Below are 18,883 nucleotides of genomic sequence, written 5' to 3'. Positions count from 1 at the left end.
AGGCTCAGCACTACTATTCCCAGTAAGCCCTTCCTGAGCTGTGGGGAAGGCAGCAGCCTCCTGGGGCTCTGTGGCAGGAGCAGCCTGTTTGCCCATGGCTCCTGAAAAACAGACCACTGCCACTGCTCCACCCGCTGTTCTTTCATGTACCGGCTTTGAGGCTCCCTACATAAATGTCCTCCTTCTGGGATGCTGCTGCACTTTGTACAGGCAATAAACATTGGAAAACAGGTTTATAACCCTGAATCACTCTCCCACATGTAACATGACAGCACTGAACACTGGACTAAGACTCCTCCTCTCACCCCAAGGGTTATAAAGCTATAGCTAGCTATTCCTCATTTACAAACCCTTCCCATGCTTCCTCATTTACAAACCCTTGATACTTCCCTATATAAAATACAGATTGTCTTCACTCTGCTCCTCTTGTGCTCCACTGAAGCCGATCTCTAAATTTAAAAGCAACCACTATTCACAACTTTCCATTCACTTATAAAACACTGAAGTGCCACAGTTTTGCACAATTACACCACTCAAGGACCAACGGCACTAAAACAGTGAAGTTAAGGGTAGCTGTCCAAGTTTCCCTTCCCTAAAAGCATGGCTGCATGGCCTATCAGAAGCTCAGCTAGCTGTGGGCTTAGACACCTTCCCAGGCAAATCCACCTATACCACCACATCTGAAGATTTTAACTTCATATATCACTTAAACTTCTTTTCATAAAAGGAAATACAAGGAGGGTTATGTCAAACAAATCTCAGCAAGGTTCCTCTACACACGTTAAACACAGACATTGTTTCACTTACCAAAATAAATATCTGCCTGAATAATTAACCAGAAGTGGTTGTTTGCATTGATAGTCAAGGCATAGCTGACCAGCTCTTTTACTGTAATAGCTACTGCTTCAAAGTCCACTGATTGAAGACTAAAGGAAAAAAGAAAGAAAAATAATTCCTAACTTACTGCTTTGGTTTTTTTAACCACTAATTTGATTTCCCATCTGGTCGAAGTCCAAACCACCTTGCATTAAGTGTGAAGCATAACTAACTCCAGAAAAGATTTTGTCTTGACTAAGATTACTGTTGTTACATTACAGTAAATCTCACCAAACAAATACAGCCTTCAGAGGCTTTAACAAAAAGCCAGAACTAAATGAAATTCTGGGATCCCACCCCACAAAGCCTCTAAATTTTAGTGGAGAAATACAGTTTAACCCAGCCAGAATAAATCAATACATACCATCTGCCACTTCCTATTTTGTGTATTATTCAAACACACCTTGAAAAAATTAGTGATTTCATATTAAAGTATTATATAGTTCACATATAGTGAACATATACTTCAACAAAGCACACAGATTAAAAAATTTTTTTTTTTTCTTCTCCTCTTTCTTCTTTCCCATATCTTCATCAGGACCATCAAAACTCTCCATGTCCTCAAACCAACCTTCCCAGAGACAGAATGGGGGCAGTGATACATTTCCACGGAGAAATCACAATAACAGTAACTGGGACCAAACCCATCACATATAGTATTAAGAAAAAAGTGGGTTTTATCATCATCTTACTTGGGGATGGATGAGGGCCAGATGGAAATATGTTCTGCTGCAATATCATTCACAATATCTTCCTAAGAGAAGAAAGATGGTATGAGAAATCACAAGAAGAAATATTTCAAGAAAGCCAAGAAAGATTTTGATGATATATACTAACCCGAACATTATGAAGTTTGACAAACAAGGACAATATTGTAGTTAGGACCAATGGTTCCTGTAGGGGGAAAAAAATATTCCCATGAACTGACAAAACTCCACTTTCTTCCCTAAGCTGTAAAACTCTGTAAGAAGTTATGCATTCATTACAATTTCCTGTTGAAATAGGACAATATTTTGTCAAGAGATCTGCAATACAAGGATACTGCAAGAATGTTTCTGTAGAAAGTTTTTAATTCAGATTTTCCTGAGCAACTCCTTGGATATAAACTTTACTTTTGCTTTATGCATCTTTATGTTGTTTCCGTGATGACTACCTAACCTTAAAATTAAGCTAGGTTTACTACAACTGTCTATGCATTTACAAACCCAGAAGCTATAAACAATTTCCCTTCTTCTTACTTCTGCTGCTTAGTATGATGCATGTAGCAGCTTCTGTCTCCCTCCAAAAGGAATGCTTTGCTTCGTGACAGCTGCAATAAAATACACTCCCAATGTAAACAGATCTCCATCAGAATTCAGGGTAATTTTTTTACAAGCTATTCCACATTGCTGTAAGCCAGGTATAGCAAACCCAGACATTTTTCAGTCATACAAAACACCCATGTAACTGTTAGATTTTCTGGAATTTAACACAAAGAGTCCAGAAAAATACTACACCAAAAGGAAGTTTTGGTTGCAAACATATTTTCAGCACCACTGTGACTTACCCGAAGCTTTTTGATGAAGGACAACAATTCACTCCTAAATTAGAGACACAAGTACCCAAGTAAGTAATCATCCACAAGAATATATGCGCACTTAAAGAACAAATCAGTAGAGCAAATTCTTCACCTGCTATAATACCCCTTCACCTCTAAGTTTACAATTGCAGGGCATGTAAATGAAAATGCTCAACCAGCCCATTCACTTTTAATACAGTAACTAGCAAATTTTACTCTAAAAACAGGTTAAGTAAGAGGTATGTTCCATCAAGCTATAACAGGCATGAAAGTCACAGAAGTCAACCACTGACTCTAAAAGGGAAACCAACTGAACTGAACTGAACTGCAATTTCCCAAGATAGGTTTGCAACAATGACCTACACACAGAAGAGGGCACAAAGTGATCATTTATAATGTACTTCAGTTTCCTTGTAATGAACATCAGAAACTGTCACTATAAGACAATCCTTATTGGGACAGCCTTTGGAAAAGTTTTCACTACTTCTTTTCCATAATAACAATAACAACAGGGTCACTGCCCTTTACTTGCCCTTTTTGTTTGAGAGGGGTCAGGAAAGGCTCAGTACCTGGAGTACACCTGTACTCCTTTTCCTTGCCCAAGTACACAGCTGGAAGCTACAGCACGTCTGTACCCTCTTACACCTGCCCCACAGCAGCCTAAGCAAACGCAGCTGGCCTTTAGCACACGTTGACCTGATTAGCTCAAGGAAGGCAAAGACACAGACAGAGGTTTGACAGAGGCACCCTTACCAAGGCTTTAACATGGGAAGCTGTTCAATAGAGTCACACATGCCAAACTGTACCATAGTAGACAAGTTATATTTAGGCTTAGACTTCAGAACAGGCCAAGAACACTGGACAAATCAGAGAGTCCTGAATCAGACATTTGAGGCTAAGGCTGCCAAGGTGTCTGACAGACTATTGACCAGAGTAATTTGATTTTCTTACTCTTCACAGACTTCAGCTGAATTAGAATTTCATTTCAAGACAGAGTAACATTTAGCTTTAGACTCAGAAACAAAGCTAACTATAGATACCCATGCTGTGAGCTATGTGCTTGATATAGCTATAAAAGTATAAAACTGATGCAGAATAATTCTATTTGCTGCAAAGCAGACAGCTCCAGCCCATCAGCTCAATTGGCCTCTAGATGCCACTGACTTTACTGGAAAACCTGCACTGGTTATAATGAGAGTACAGTCACATATGCTTCAGTTTCTGCATGGAGAGCTGCCTCCCACACACTCCTCTTCTGCCTCTGAAAAAGAAAGTCAGCACATCCCTACTACCCAACTCGCACAGTGGACAGGATTTTTACTCAGACCTTTAGCTGCTGCCATCACTCTGATAGTGGAATCCAAACAATTTTTAATGAGAACATGGGATCAAACTAACTATTCAAGCCATCTTTACAAATAATTTTAGAAAACATACCTGTACATAATACCCAGTGTAGACTCCCTGTGTTTTATCAAACTCACTCTTCCATCATTGCCACGTTTGTGCTGGTTGGATACACTGCAGATTTGTACAACGACTTCCCAGAGATCTTTAGCTGTGCGTCTACTTTCTTTGGGACCTGGCAGTTCCTTGCACGTAGCAGCCAGCAACTGGCCCAGCTACGCAATGCAACAGAAAAAATACAGGAACTAAGGCTTCTCTGCATATCATCTACAGCAAAGGAATTACTGGTATTTAAAATGGCTAAGCAAATGATTTTAAATTATGACCTACAAAGCAATGTGACTAAATTTTGCAGCAAAGAATAGTGATGAAGAAGCTGGAAAACAAGAATTAAACAGAGCATTTTCCACTTTTTAGTTTCCTTGGTGTGTATTTCATTATTAAAAGCTCCAGAAAACAAACTTAAATATTATATAAAACCTAATCCCCATAAAATACCATTTTACAAAGACTGGCTCTTTAGAACTCACTTAACTGCCATATAGTAATTAATCATAACTGAAACTGGCACAATGTTATACAAAAAATCTGAACCTCCGAACAGAAATTAGGAAGTATCACAGGTAAGCAGAGCAGGGTGAAAATGAACCTGTCCTGTAATACGACCTGCCTTCTGCTCTATGGCCTAACTGAGAAGTAGAAATATTGCTGTGAAACAATTTTGAAAACAAGGTTTCAAATAAGGCAGGGCTTGAATGTCTCCAAAAATTCAACACTGGTGTTGGGTAAAAGAATGGAACTCTTACAGTGCATTTGGAACACAAGTATCTAAGGAACAGAAAAGAAGCCAGACTTGAAAACAGAGATCTGCACACTTCTCATACCTTCTACATAAATCTAGGCTGAGTTCCAGCTGAGAGTCCTTTAGGGAAGTGCTACAGTGTTTCAATCATGGATCATAACCACACAAACCTGATGGGACCAACCTTGGCTAGCAACCAACAATGGCCCAAGATTTCATATGTTCCTGCAGCACAGCTTCCGTGTTTTTAGTCAAGTGCTAAACAGACTTGCTGCTTAGCCCTACTACGTTCTACCCCATATTTAATTAATTACAACCACAAAGCCCCACACTCTTCAGCAGAAGGGTACTTGCTTTAAAAAGTACAAAATACTTCAACAAAAAAGTCAATTACAGTTTGAGAAAGTTTTGAGACTGAGCACTTGTTACCTTCACATAGGGATTAGTTTGAACCAGAGGTAATGGAACTTGCATGGTCAAATACTCATTCTCACACCAGTTTAACAGGAAGGCAACACATTCTTCAGCTATAACTTGTCGAAGAGGAATATCTAAAAGGAAAGGGATTCTTTGTTTAACTTTTTTTTTTTGAGAAAAGAGTGTTGTAAAATGGTGTTGCATGAAAACAAGCAAATCCCATTTCCTCTCATCAGCTGTTTTTGTTCCGCAGCTATGACAGGAAAATACTGTGCTTAGCCCTACGAGAGACCTCACCTCTGGAAATTAGGAGCAACAAGGGTTTCATCTAATCACAACACTACAATGTTACTCTCTCATTGCCAAACCAGGAGAAAGCTTTAACAACTAGCCCTTCAGGCAGAAGAGCAGAGATGTTCATCCTGTTCAATCCTTTAAGTGGCATTGAACAGAAACTGTCAATCTGGTAGGCATCATGCTCACTTCTAACTTCTAAAAGCTAATGAAACTTCTGACAACTTACTAAAACCAGTGCCAAAGTCACTGTTGTTTTTCCACTTACACACCTACGTGGTTAATCTGCTATATAATATTGTTTTATTTTGCTGTGCATTTTCCCCCCTTCTGTCAAGGTTTGCATCCTCGGAAAGACAGTAATGTACTTACCAGGTACTCTCATTTCCAAATAGCCTCGGACTCTGCTTATAAGATCAGAAGGAGGACGCTCTCCAGAAGCACCAGCTCCAGCTTCATGAGTGTAAATGTCCAAAAGCAGCATTTCATTCAGCATGACCTGACGGAGCTTTGGAGAAAACTCTGTCACAAGCTCCAAGCAAGCAGCAAAAAGCTGCTTTGCATGGACAAAATCCTGCAATAAAAATTATAAGCATTAATGATTCCTAACAAATTCATAAGGGGAAATACTACAAGCTAAAGTGCATTCAGCTCTATCTTGGCTGAACCAGCCTTGACATCCATTAGCATCAGCACTGCTCAAGCATCTCAGAGTGTCTACTTATGAGTCCTCTGAACTTGCTCTTAAGCTTAAGAATTCCAGATCTTTTGAAAACAAAAGAAGGAGTTTAAGCAAAAACAAGCTAGAAACAACTACTGGTACGCTTGGTACAATTTTGTTTTAGCTGCAGTTTAGCAAAATTGTCAATTACAAGGAAAACAGAACAGCATTCCAATAAATTCCTTATGTAAAACACTTATTCAAAACAACAGAACTTCATATCAGTAAATCAAATCACCACTGGATGTAGATGCCACATAATCTAGAACAACATAATTAAAACTTTATATGAATTAAATTATCTCGAGCCCCAACTCACTGGAAAGCCATTACCTTTGCTTTGCTGATGAAACTTTGAGAGACAGAAATACTTATCCATTACACAACACATGGAGCTTGTTACAACACCTCCCTCACCACCCAATTTTTAAGTTCTTTTTCTAAAAAAGGGCCTTCCAAATTTTCCATTTCATTAAGATTCAATGAAATTTGGACCAATCTAAAAGTTGGTCCAAACCAACCAGTAAGCTCAGACAGCTTGCTCACCTTAATGGCACAGCAGTGTAATCCCTTCGCCATCAGGATGTAGACCAAATCCCTAGTCAGACTGTCTTTGATTCCTAAAATAACACTGCCGTAAACATTTGGTACTTCCCACTGGGAGAGAAATGCATAGGATATTTGCACAGAAACAAATTTTAGAATTCACATCACTGCTTAAAACAACATAAACAAACCTCAAATACTGAAAATGACTGCCAATTCCTGTCTTTACATCTAATCACAAGTAATATATGGCTCATTTTGAAATACAATAAAAGTGCCCAAGTACACATTGTTCACACTCTGAATATGCAATAATTAAGGGGAGAAACAAAAAAAAAAAACCACAAGAAATCTTCATTTAAACAAAGTCTTCCTCTCTCCTGCTCCAACCTTCTAATAACAAAAATTTAAGCTAAAACAATATTGCTATCTATTCAGAACACTAAAAGCACAAGCTATGAAAACATCTTTTCTCATAAGGAAAGCTTGTGATACAGCCAGTAATTCCTTAAAACAAAGGTTACAGGTTTTATTGTAATACTCTTCACATAGAATGTGAGTTTAGATATGTATCATCATTCTTATTAAACCACCACTATGCAGAGAGGGAAAAGATAAGTCACCCTAAGGATCTGAGAAAATGTTTGTTGTTCACTGCACTATGATACCTAACTAGTCCTTCAATTATAGTCTCTTGTGACCACATGAACTAAGTTACCTTGTTAGAAATTGTCCAGAATTGGCGTTCTGAGGTCATACCATGCAACTCGATTAAGATCTGGCGAATCCTCCAAGGATCCACTGACAGTATGAGCTGATGTTCAAGCTGGCCAATATTGACACTAGCTGAAGCTAGAAGAAAAGCAACCACATCTCCAGCACATTTCCTGTCAATGTAGATACTTCCAATTCTTTAGTATATAACACTTCAATCAGAATGTAGTAAGAACAGCAGATACATCATGCTTCCATAGGTCCAGCCATCCTTTTGTGCCCTTCGACGAACACCTTGTGCTACCTTCAGCCTGACCTAAAGGGCTGCTTGCAAGTCCCCTTCCTCACTCCAGCAGCTCTGAGTTCTCTTGCTATAGCAAAGCAATAGATCCAAGATCTGCATTAAAAGTGTGCTCCTATACTGCTCTAGTGTACATAATACATATTGTACAAATAATATTGTCTTAACTGGCTTAAGTTACTGCAAGACTCCATTAGAGCTGAAAAGGTAAGGTCTTTCCAGCCCCAGCCACCATCTGGCACCTCCTGTTAGCTTTGACTTGTACAGCTGCACAGCCAGCCAGCTGTATCGGGGAAATTAACTGGTTGAAAAGATCTATGGTTTACTTTGGTAGGTTAAAAATTTCATTCAGATGGCACTCCTGGTCCAGCTTACCACACAGTCACGTCAGCATTAATGTATCTAAGTCCAGAGGTAGGGTTCCCTTTCTGGGAACAGCTGCCACAGCCATATTTGTTCAAACAATGCCATACTCTCTCACTCTGTCACCTAGGACACATTTATTTGAACATATGTATTACATTCACTTGAGATACAAGCACATGACAGTTACCTTCTTGAACAAGCAGGACATGCACCAACTAACAACAGAATGTACTTTCTCTAGAAACATTCTAAACTTTTTTGAGAACAGACCTGCACTTAGTAACCTCAAGGTTTTCATCATGGAAACAGGGCACTGTCTGATCATAAGTTAATGAAAATGCTGTGAAAATTACCTGGGATATCATAAAAAGAAGTCACAGGTTTTGTGCACAGATTGATTCGAGGGGATCTCTTCCGCATTTGGTCAATGAGCAGCTTCCGTTCATCATCTTTCAACAGTTTTATGAAAAGCTCATGAGATGAAATCATGAAGACAAACTGAAGATCTTCCATGCCCAAACACAAGTTTCTAAACAAATAAAAATGTTAGTACATAAGCAGGAAAAAAGTGAAAAAGTGCTTATTTTTCCAGTTATAAGTTCTTGAAATATTTATTGTGCCGTATTTCATAGCTTACAAAGTGCAAATTCATGTTAGCGTAATATGGGCACATACTTGAGAAATGCTGCCATTCTTCTCTTCAATTCTTCAGAAGCACTTTCCAAGTTTATTGACCCTGAACAAACCTGGAAAAGAAAGCAGAAAATAACTAAGCCATCCCCTTGCACGTTTATAATATTTTGTTACTTCCAGTGTTACTGACCAGCTTTCTGTCTCACAAGTAGTAACAGCCATTACACCTCTATTCTCAAGTGAGGCAACAAAGTTACAGAATTACGGAATGGTTTGGGTTGGAAGAGACCCTAAAGTTCTAAAAGCCCTGCCATGGGCAGGGACACCTTTCACTAGACCAGGTTGCTCAAAACCCCATGCAGTCTGGCCTTGAACACTTCCAGGGATGAGGCAACCACAGCTTCTCTGGGCAACCTGTTCAAGTGCCTCACCACCTTCACTGTACAGGATTTCTTCCTAATATTTAACCTGCCACTTTCAATTTGAACCTATTACCCTTGTCCTATCCCACAACAAAATGTAAAAATCCCTCTCCAGTTTTCTTCTAGTCCCTTTTAGGTACCTGAAGGTGCTCCAAGATCCCCTTGGAGCCTTTGCTTCCCCAGGCTGAAAAACTCCAGCTCTTTTAGCCTGTCTGTTGTTTTCACTTTGTAGAGCAATTTTAGAATCTGCACAAGTGCTGTTGGGTGGGAACCAAGTGCAGCATTGCTGGGTGGTTACCCTAATTCATCTAGAATCAAACCAGTATTTCTGTTTTGCTCTGTGTAACCCTGTCATGACTTGGTTACTTTAACTGTAGAGATGAGACCAGCTGTCAAGAGCTTCTTGTAAGCCAAAGAAAGTAAGATAAGATTTGACTGACAAAGCTTGATAAAGAAATCTCAGTACAATTGTGTGAAATAAGACTGCCTATAAAGTAAACCTGATAAAAGCTATTGACATCACATATGGATCAGTTTCTTTCAATCTGTACGTAAGATAGGATGTTTCAGGCAAAATCCACATTCCTTTTTTCTATTCCCCTGGTATACAGAAGCACAGACACTGAGTGCCACACAAGATCATTTAGCACATGAGTTTTAAAATGAAGTATTTCTAAGTACAAAATGCTAAGATTCACTAGGACTTGGGTGTTTGTTTTTTTTTTAAACCAGCAGTTGAAAAATAACTAGATAGTTGAATTTGTCAGCTTGCAATACTTTTTTTTTTAAAGTATGTTTCAGTCCCAATATGAGCAGTTGATGTAAGCTTTTACTTGTTCTGCAGTAGAGTCCCATCAGTTAATTTTTGCCACATGCTTGAAGAAACAAGCAAAAGAACTAGGTTCAAATTAATAAAAGACATGCAAATAACAGCAAAGCAATAAAAGGATTAAGTTTAGTTTAAGCAATAACAGTTTCCTAAAAGGCTTCACTAAGGGTAACAGTGTCGGTCTCACATGTAACAGTAACTCAGGATCACTATACCACATGCTAACTTCTACAACAAAGCTGATAAAGGAAAAGTGGTCCTCTTCCACAGGTACTTTTTCTACTAATTCTCTCTATCTTGGAGAATTAGATTCTTTGTTCCACTAGAACAATTATTCAGCAATATTGCTATATAATTTAACAATGTCAAGAATACCAGCAATTTCAAATACAAGCTGAAGCAACAGCTCACCACTGGATCCTCCTTGACAGATGGAAACAGAGCTATGAACAACAAATTCAAAACTGATCACTGAGTGGAGCTTTACTAACTGCAAACAAGTTGAATGACGTTTGAGAAGTTACCTTTCTCTGCTTCAGAAATTTGAGCTTCACTTACAATAATAAGTTACACATGGAAAGAAGTCTCTCACTAAACACCATTTTCACTTGCAATTTTAGATTAATGTTTTACCTCAAGAAGGAAGTCTATTTTCTCTTTGCTGGGTTTCAGGAACAGTTGACAAAACTGAATATCAATTATTCGACCTTGTAATATATCACAGACTGTGTTGCACACGCAGACTTTGAAACAGACTTCATCCAGAGCATCATTCCTGCATGAACACAAAACTGAAGATCACAGGATAGCTCTGACAAATGAAGAGTGGTATCACAGCAGGTGGGAAAAAAAAATCTTAAAAAAAATTAGTCAAGTGATAAAATCAAGTGTTAATGTTCATTACATTTTTTCCATATATGGCCACAGTGAGATATAATCGAGGAGCTGTGGTGTGATGTAAAATGTAGTTTAGACTATTGCTAACAGAAATGAAGGCTGAAGTTTTCTTGGATATAAATAGTTTGTTGTTAAAAGATTTCACATACTTTCCACAAAAAGCATAACTAATGAAAATTGCTCTTCATCCTCATTGAACATTGATTATTATTTAATGTCTCACCCTTGCTGAGCTTTCTGGAAGAGTTCTCTCAGCACTGACTGTCTGAACTGTTCAGGTAAACTGAGGGTTAGGTTATCTTCAAGGAATATCTTCACTAAGTCCTGTAACAAAAACAGTTGGAATAGTCAATGTATAATGCAAAAGAACTAGACAGAAAATTATTCTATCTGGTAAAAATGAGGAAACTAAGAGAAACAGCTCACATCCATATTTAAAGCTAAAATTCACTGAATAATCAGAAAGGAATCAAGTAACAAAAGAAGTTCTTTATCATCAGAAAAATCAAAGAAAAAACCAAAAAAACACAAAACAAACTTGCACATCTAAGTAGCAACAGTCCCAGACCCCCAAAGAATTCGACTCTACGTGAAAAGCCCTTATTTCAGCTGGCAGGAATTATTCACCATTGTATGGAATCCAAGATATTTTAATCTAACCTGATTATGTTATATTCCTGAACACATACGATTTAAAACAGTATGTTAATGGTTAAACTGTCATTTAAAATTGAAAACTTCTTAAAATCCCTACCAGTTCAAATGGAATCCTCCACACAGAATGACAAAACCCCCCCTCAAATACACATGGCATTGTTTAGGCATTCTACCTGATATTTGCCAGATTTCATACAGCTGTGGATTTGACTATATGGAGTTGCCTGTTGAGATGCATCATCAGAAGATGAGGTAAGAACTTCACAAGCTTCACAATAGCCAGCTAACCGTTCTTCATCTATGGTAAAATGAAGTGATGATGAGCCATTCTGAAAAATAAGAGTTATAATCACATCTTAGTGGCCAAAGTATTATGAAATATATGCTTAATTCAGAAACAGAGACTCACAATTTCCCCAAATAACAGCAAAAGAATGCACACGTACACAACTCATTTAAATAAAAACTGGAGTTCTGCGGTTTTGGAAATAGGAATATGAAGCAAAATAAAACAGGAAGCATAATGTACTTACAAATTAAGATGTACTTTTTAAAAAGGTTAGAACATAGGGAATTTGATTTCCAAAGGAAAGTTAGATTAAAAAAAAATAGGAAGTGCTGTATGGTTACCTTACTTAAAAACACATCATCACCATGGATACAGGATGTACTGTTCAGTTGAGTTACTATTAGCACTGGAGATGTAATTTCAGCATTTTTTGCATCAATACAATTTGTGTAAAAGACTATTCATTACAAAAATGTAGAACAAAGCAGCAATGTACTGCAACCAATTAATATAATTTCAAACCAGGCACAATGTGAAAAAAAATTACTGTCAAAACTTCAAGAAGTTTCTTTAAAAACACTGTGTACCATTAAGAGTTATTAAACTACTGAAGAAGCAAGCAATAATTTAGACAAGGCTTTTTTTTTTTTTTTTACAGAAGAGTTGAATACATGCTAAAAGAACACTTGTTACCTTTGCAATCAACTCCTTTGTTTTAAAAAACTTCTCCTTAGCCTTTTCATGAACAGCTGCATTTGTAGATCCTTGTTGGAAATAGATTGCACCCAAATCATAGCAAACCTGCAAACAGCACTGATATCAAACACACGGTCCTGGACATCATGTTTCGAGTCAAGATTAAGTATTTCAGCTCAAATGTTCCATGTACTTTAAACTATTCCTACTTTTATCTAATTTACCAACATACACTGCAAACCTTACCCCACATACTTCAACTGCTTCCTCTTTAACTGCAATCTCTGTCTGAGTATTCAGCACAAGCATTACAAAATTTAAGAATTATTTTCCCATAATCATTGCAAACAATGCAATAAGCTCTCCTTGTCATATAATGGGTTATTTCAGGGGAATGAGAGGGCAAAAGTGATAGGTTGGTGGGAAGCAACAATTGGTATAATGATTTTAAGAAGTTCTATTAATGTAATAATTAAGTCAGTATTACTTCATTGCATTAAAAAAAACCTGACAAAAAAAAACCAAACCCAAAACAACACAGGGAACACTAATAGAAAAAAAACCTGTGATTTACCTTGAAATTATTACTTAACACTTTTTCTAAAGAAGCAGATATAAACTGAAAGCTTTAGTACAAAATGTACAAGTTACCTGGCACTGTATCTCCTCTGCACTGATTTTCAGTCCAGCAGTGGAACTCTCTGTTTCTCCATTCACCATACCAGGTTCCATGGCCAGTAAATCCAGAGTTCTTATAGTATGGACATAAAGATCTTTGTTTAATTTCAGTGCTCCTTCTAGGACCAGGATGGAATCAGCAGCCTGCTCCTTCAACTGTAATAGTTCAAATACATTAAAAGAATTAACCTCTTGGTCTTGAGTTTAACTCTGGGTTTAAGTTAATGCTACAATTTAAATGTTTGGTATAGGGATAGTTTTTTAAAAAAACATTACACAATTGCTCTATGTCATGTAGAATTGGCTTTTGCATTTCTTGTAGAATAAAAGAATTCGTATTTACATATAAATTCGCAAAAATATGGAGGGAAAAGAGTCTCACCACTTTCAAAATATTTTCAGTTAGTTCCTTTTCTTGCTGAATATGATTCATACTGCAAGTTAGACACAGAAGGTCAAGAGTTCAGTTATAAGGAAGATCTGCACATTATTTTATTTCATGTTCTAGATCACAATAATTCATTCATGCTTGGTTGTGCTTAACTGTATTTTGAACATCACTATGCAGGACCACTGACTGTGCTTATCTATTTATATCTGAAACACAGAACTATATAATGAAAATATAGTTTTATATGAAAATGTGGTTCAATAAAACAAAAAGGTTGCTAAGTTATCATTGTCTTTTTTAAGATCAGAGTGCCAATACCAATTCAATAGCAAAATAATGAAGAAAGCTTCCACAGCCTCAAGTCTCATGAAGCTTCAACATTTAAATCTTCTCAAACATGTCGGGGCACAGGCATGTTCACATGTTTATGCAAAAATTAAAAGTATTTTTCAATTATTTTCCCACAGAGATTTCTTTTTAATTCAGGATCAGAGACTGATAGATACAGGACAATATAAGATCTATAGTTAAAATAAGGAAGAGGAATAAAAGCATGTTTAATCAACGTATTTAACAGACTTTCGCAAACAAGTATGGTCTAATGATTAAGTGCAAAATTAACATTAAACATGTGAAAAGCACCGCTTAGATACTTCCAACTTTTGGAGAAATCTGTAACATAAAAGTCACAGACAAGTTGTTACTAAAGCCTCCCAGCTTCTAGAAGGCAAAATGAAAAATTGATTTTAAATTACAAACTATTGCCCAATGAAGCAAATGAAAATACTTCATTATTTCTAAGGTTATCATACACAATGCTTCAAACTGGTGTAATAAAACAACCATATTAAGCAAGCTACTGTAAGTTAGGGACGCAAAAGAATGCAAGAACTGTACCCCATCTAAACTAGAGCATAAGCATTCTGCCAAGGCAAATTGTCATCTCTCTTCCTCTCATGAGTTTTCATACCATGACAAAGTCACACTGACAGAGTGGAACAACAGACAAGTATATGTATGAAGTGTGTCTGACAGGAAAGTGAGAATATACTTGAAATAAATCCAAGTTTTCCATGTCACAGCTAGACATTTTAAGAAACTGTATGTTATTAACATGATTTAATCCACTTAGAAATTACATTCCTAATTATAAAATACCTATGACATTCAAATTAATTATATCTAACTTACACATTTAACTGAGGTGGACCAGGTTTCGCTTGCTTTACAGGAAAACTACTTTGAACAATGGTCCTTATGGCCCTACACAGGGAAAAAAATAAGCAAAGAATGGCATTAGCCTCAGAAGTGTAATAAGTAGATTACATTGATAATAGCAGTTTAGCATTTCAGAAACATTATACCATTAGAATATATCATTTACTCAAGAGCACATCTAGCAGCTAAGAAATACTCTTATGTCCATAAAAAGCTGAAAGACCAAGATTTTTATAAGGAGAGAGTTCAAACCACTATCTTGACTATTTTTTAGGGAAGAAAACCAGCTCTAGAATAGCTTTTCAGACTCAGCCCCTTCACTATTACCTAGCAACAGATCACAATACTTATTAGTACTTTAGGATTCTTTCTCCTTCTACGTACACTTATACAGATAGAAGAAAACACTGCTTTGTTGTATAATGATTTTATATTATTGCCATGTAGTAGTTTACCATCTGTTGTAGAGTAGTATTGCCATTGCAGTGGTTGGGGGTAAACTGGACAGATCTACATCCACATGTTTAGTTCCTGGGGGGACTTTGCTGATACACAGAAGTTCATTCAATAGCATGTTCAATACAGGAACAGACAAGCTATTAAAAAATAAAAGACAGAATCAGATACTTCCTAGAGTAAATCTACTTATGGAATGTTAAACAGTGTACACTCCTATTCAGTACTTAACATCACATGGATGTTTATTCAGCATTTGAGATCAGGTATGTAAAGCAGTTACCAGTATTAGCTGCATAAATTAAGCCCAAGAGGATGGGCCCAAGCAGTAGTTCAGCTGCCCTGACAGCTTAACCAATACTCTGCACCACTGCATTACCCACACAGGTACCATACCAGAACAATCCAGTCACCTGTAACAGCATGACCCACATAATAAGAAGTTCTTTCAAAGCAGCCCCAGATCATACTCCCTGAAGGTAAGCAACTCCATTTCCATCACAAGTGAAATTTCACTCACATAAAGTGAAGTTAAGACCAGGAACTTTTTGAATAGCGCTAAGTACAACATACATTAGCTGGGACAGAAATCTCTTCAATAAAATGAGAAAACATGCAGGCTGGACTGCACTGCTCCAAGCTTTTGTGGTATAATTTAACAACTAAAATACTATTACTAATTTAGACATTATTTGAGATTAGATCAGCTACTGCCAAAAGCACCTTTGACCTTGTGAAAAATTTGCATTCTTTGCAACTAGTATTGAAAATAATCAATGAAACTACACTTGTAGCAGCTAAAGCCAGGATTTCTGTTTAACAAATTTTAGGTCTTGTGTTCTATCAGAAGTGTTCTACAAGCAGTGGCTGAGGGAACTGGTGTTTAGCCAGAAGAAAAGAAGGCTCATAGGGGACCTTATTGCTCTCTACAACTCCCCAAAGGGAGGTTGTAGCAACTGGGTGGTCAGTCTCTTCTCCCAGGCAAGCGACAGGATGAAAGCAAATGGTCTCAAGTTTCGCCAAGAGAGGTTTAGATTGAACTTTAGGATAAGTTTTTCACCAAATGGGTGATCAGCCATTGGAACAAGCTGTCCAGGGAAGTGGCTGAGTTACCATCATACCCTGAAGGTACTTAAATTATATGCAGATGTGGCACTTAGGGACATGGCTTAGTGGTAGGCTTGCCAGTGTCAAATTAGTAGCTGGCCTCAATGATCTTAAAGCTCCTTTCCAGCCTAAATGATTGTACAATTCCATGCAAGTTAGAACCAGGTCAATTACTGCTTCCTTACAATTCTATATTAAATTACAGATAAAGGGGGCAAGAGATCTGTGTGAATGAATAAGGAACTTCTGTCATTACCTAAGTGTAAACAGGAAGCCAAGTGTAAACAAGAGTCACCTGAAACAATCCTGTGCCATGTGTTGGATGATCCTGCTGGAGTAGGGAGGTTGGATCAGATGACCCACTGTGGTTCTTTCCAACCATACCCATCCTGTGATTCTGTGAAGTGTAGCTCCCTAATGTGCATAGCACTTCCAACTGTTCTAGCTCATCAGACCACTTTGCAGCTGAAATTTCCAAAGGAAAGATGCAAAGCTGGGGTTTGTCTATTTCAACCACAGTAATTTCAGTGACCTAGTTCTGGATACATGGAGTTATTACTGGAACAAGACCTCCAGTTTCAAGCATGTCAGAATGAGGAAACTTACACTAGTTTTGTCACTGAAGAACACATAACCTCAAATTTATCTTTATGAAGATAAATTTGTACATATAATTTAAGATATGTACATGTACATATCTTAAATGGCTAAGACATGCCGTTTTTACTCTCTAAATACTTTTTATTCGTTCAGACACACTGCCTTTATCAAAACTGATTCCTAACTTACAGCCAAAATACAACTCGATTTCAATTATCACACCCAAAAGGGAGCAAGACAGATTTCCATTTTTTAAAATAAATATCTCATGCCACTTCAATTTAGTGAACTTAGCATGAAGATGTACAGACTATACCTTTTTTCTAACACATCCAAATCCCACTTCAGATGAGCAGCAACTTTGAGAGCAAGAAGTTTTAGAATGCGGTTTCTTTTGTTATCAGGTGGTGGCTGGACTTGGTTCTGTTCATTCACTGATGGTTTTGAAGCTTGTTCCAAGAACTGAACAATCAGCTGCACAGGTGGTGGGTCTGCAAAAAGACACAGGCACTCCTCAAATTATTTATAAGCCAGAATTTTTTTTTTTTCCCCAGCTATGAACATGGTTCTTTTATCCTTGGTGTTTATAGTCCTGACATTGCTACCTGGTAGATTCTAATTCCAAATGGTGTTCTGCACGTGCTGACTCAAATCAGACTATCAAGATACCTTTGACATTAAAGTTCACTTGACCATGGTAACCACACTCTCACACTTAAATTTATTTTCACTATTTTGTATTAATTATCTACTACATCTACTGAAAATAAATGCCGCCTAATGAAACCACAAGTGAACTGTTGTAAAAATGATACATCTACTTGTAATTCTCCTCTGCATGTAAAATATATTTACAAGCAATTGCTGGTACTTCTGAATATATTTAGAAAATACTTTCAGATTGGTTAAAAAACAGCATAAAAAAAAGCACCCAATCTCTTCTTTACAATAAGACAGCCAATACCTTTGAGCTCTTTTGAAAAAAGAGGCCAAACTGTAACCACTACACTCTCACTGACCTTTGTGAAACATAAAGCAAGTACTACCTGTTTACTCAATTCACTACAAAACAGAGTATAAAATCTAAGCGTAGATCTAAGCATAAGATCTAATATAGATTATGCCTAAACTGATGTTTTGTAGATGTAACTGGCCCAGGTTTTCCTGTTTCCTCCACCTTCTTGCAGAATTTGGGTACTGAAAAAGATGACTACACCTTACGACTGTCAAAAGATCAGGTAAATTTAAATATGGCCTCTTTCTTATAATACATCTGACGAGATTTCTATTTATTCCAGGTCCAGAGAGCAATTTCAGCACTGAACCTTTCGGAGGACTTCAGTTCCTTCCACTAACAGGATTCCAATAGGAGAAAACCAGCTGCCAACTGCAATGATGTGCAGCACTTCCCACCGAATAAACAAACAAACAACACTTCCGCACACAACATCCACATACGCGAAAGGAAAAGCGATCTACCAGACAATAAAGTCAGAGAAATGAAGTAAATAAATAGGAAAGATGAAGTGAAATGAGCAAAACCGCGTTACTGCCGGCGGTGAAAGCGCCGCAGGGCCGCGGGCAGTGCCCGGCTCACTCCGCCCCCACTCCCCAGCACGGCAGCCGAGCCCCCCGCGCTGCCGCCCCACGGCCCCGGAGCGATCCTGCCCCAGAGGGGCCGGGCAGCGGGGCCGGGCCCAACCCCAGGCCGCGGGGAGGCGGCGGCCAGCAGGGCACGCACCAGGAGAGGGCTTCTGCAGGTGCTGCTCCAGCAGCGACTCCTCCAACACGAACTCGAACCACGACGTCTGCGGCGGCGTGCATGGCCGGCTGGAGGTGGCGGCTTCCCGGTCCGCCGCCTCCGCGCTCATGTCGGGAGCCCGGCAGGGAGCCCCGCACCAACCCCGCGGCCCCTCAGCCACCGGCGGCGGCGCAAGATGGCGGCCGGCCGCGCCCCGCGGAGGCGGCCCGCGCGGGGCCCCGCCCGCCGCGGCGCGGGGAGAGCAGC

At 38.4% G+C, this 18,883-nt stretch overlaps 1 protein-coding gene across 1 annotated transcript in view; it reads right to left on the bottom strand.

Annotated features, from left to right (window-relative positions):
- The window catches only part of INTS8 (integrator complex subunit 8), a 21,503-nt gene extending 2,663 nt beyond the window's left edge, over positions 1 to 18,840 (bottom strand). Inside the window, exons 1-21 of the mRNA XM_004186147.6 lie at positions 18,617 to 18,840; positions 17,192 to 17,366; positions 15,168 to 15,308; positions 14,686 to 14,757; positions 13,486 to 13,537; positions 13,077 to 13,259; positions 12,423 to 12,530; positions 11,614 to 11,769; positions 11,007 to 11,107; positions 10,520 to 10,661; positions 8,678 to 8,748; positions 8,356 to 8,531; positions 7,340 to 7,473; positions 6,622 to 6,732; positions 5,727 to 5,928; positions 5,073 to 5,194; positions 3,872 to 4,056; positions 2,423 to 2,456; positions 1,714 to 1,770; positions 1,569 to 1,630; positions 808 to 926 (exon numbers count right to left, since the gene is read on the bottom strand). Of these exons, the coding sequence (XP_004186195.5) occupies positions 808 to 926; positions 1,569 to 1,630; positions 1,714 to 1,770; positions 2,423 to 2,456; positions 3,872 to 4,056; positions 5,073 to 5,194; positions 5,727 to 5,928; positions 6,622 to 6,732; positions 7,340 to 7,473; positions 8,356 to 8,531; positions 8,678 to 8,748; positions 10,520 to 10,661; positions 11,007 to 11,107; positions 11,614 to 11,769; positions 12,423 to 12,530; positions 13,077 to 13,259; positions 13,486 to 13,537; positions 14,686 to 14,757; positions 15,168 to 15,308; positions 17,192 to 17,366; positions 18,617 to 18,746 (2,533 nt within the window). The 5' untranslated portion in view covers positions 18,747 to 18,840. The remainder of the gene's footprint in view (positions 1 to 807; positions 927 to 1,568; positions 1,631 to 1,713; positions 1,771 to 2,422; positions 2,457 to 3,871; positions 4,057 to 5,072; positions 5,195 to 5,726; positions 5,929 to 6,621; positions 6,733 to 7,339; positions 7,474 to 8,355; positions 8,532 to 8,677; positions 8,749 to 10,519; positions 10,662 to 11,006; positions 11,108 to 11,613; positions 11,770 to 12,422; positions 12,531 to 13,076; positions 13,260 to 13,485; positions 13,538 to 14,685; positions 14,758 to 15,167; positions 15,309 to 17,191; positions 17,367 to 18,616) is intronic.
- Between the last annotated feature and the right edge of the window lie 43 nt (positions 18,841 to 18,883).

This window comes from Taeniopygia guttata, chromosome 2 (genome assembly GCF_048771995.1).
Source record: "Taeniopygia guttata chromosome 2, bTaeGut7.mat, whole genome shotgun sequence".
Classification (NCBI taxonomy): Eukaryota; Metazoa; Chordata; class Aves; order Passeriformes; family Estrildidae; genus Taeniopygia; species Taeniopygia guttata.
This window is presented reverse-complemented; position numbering and strand designations above follow the sequence as displayed.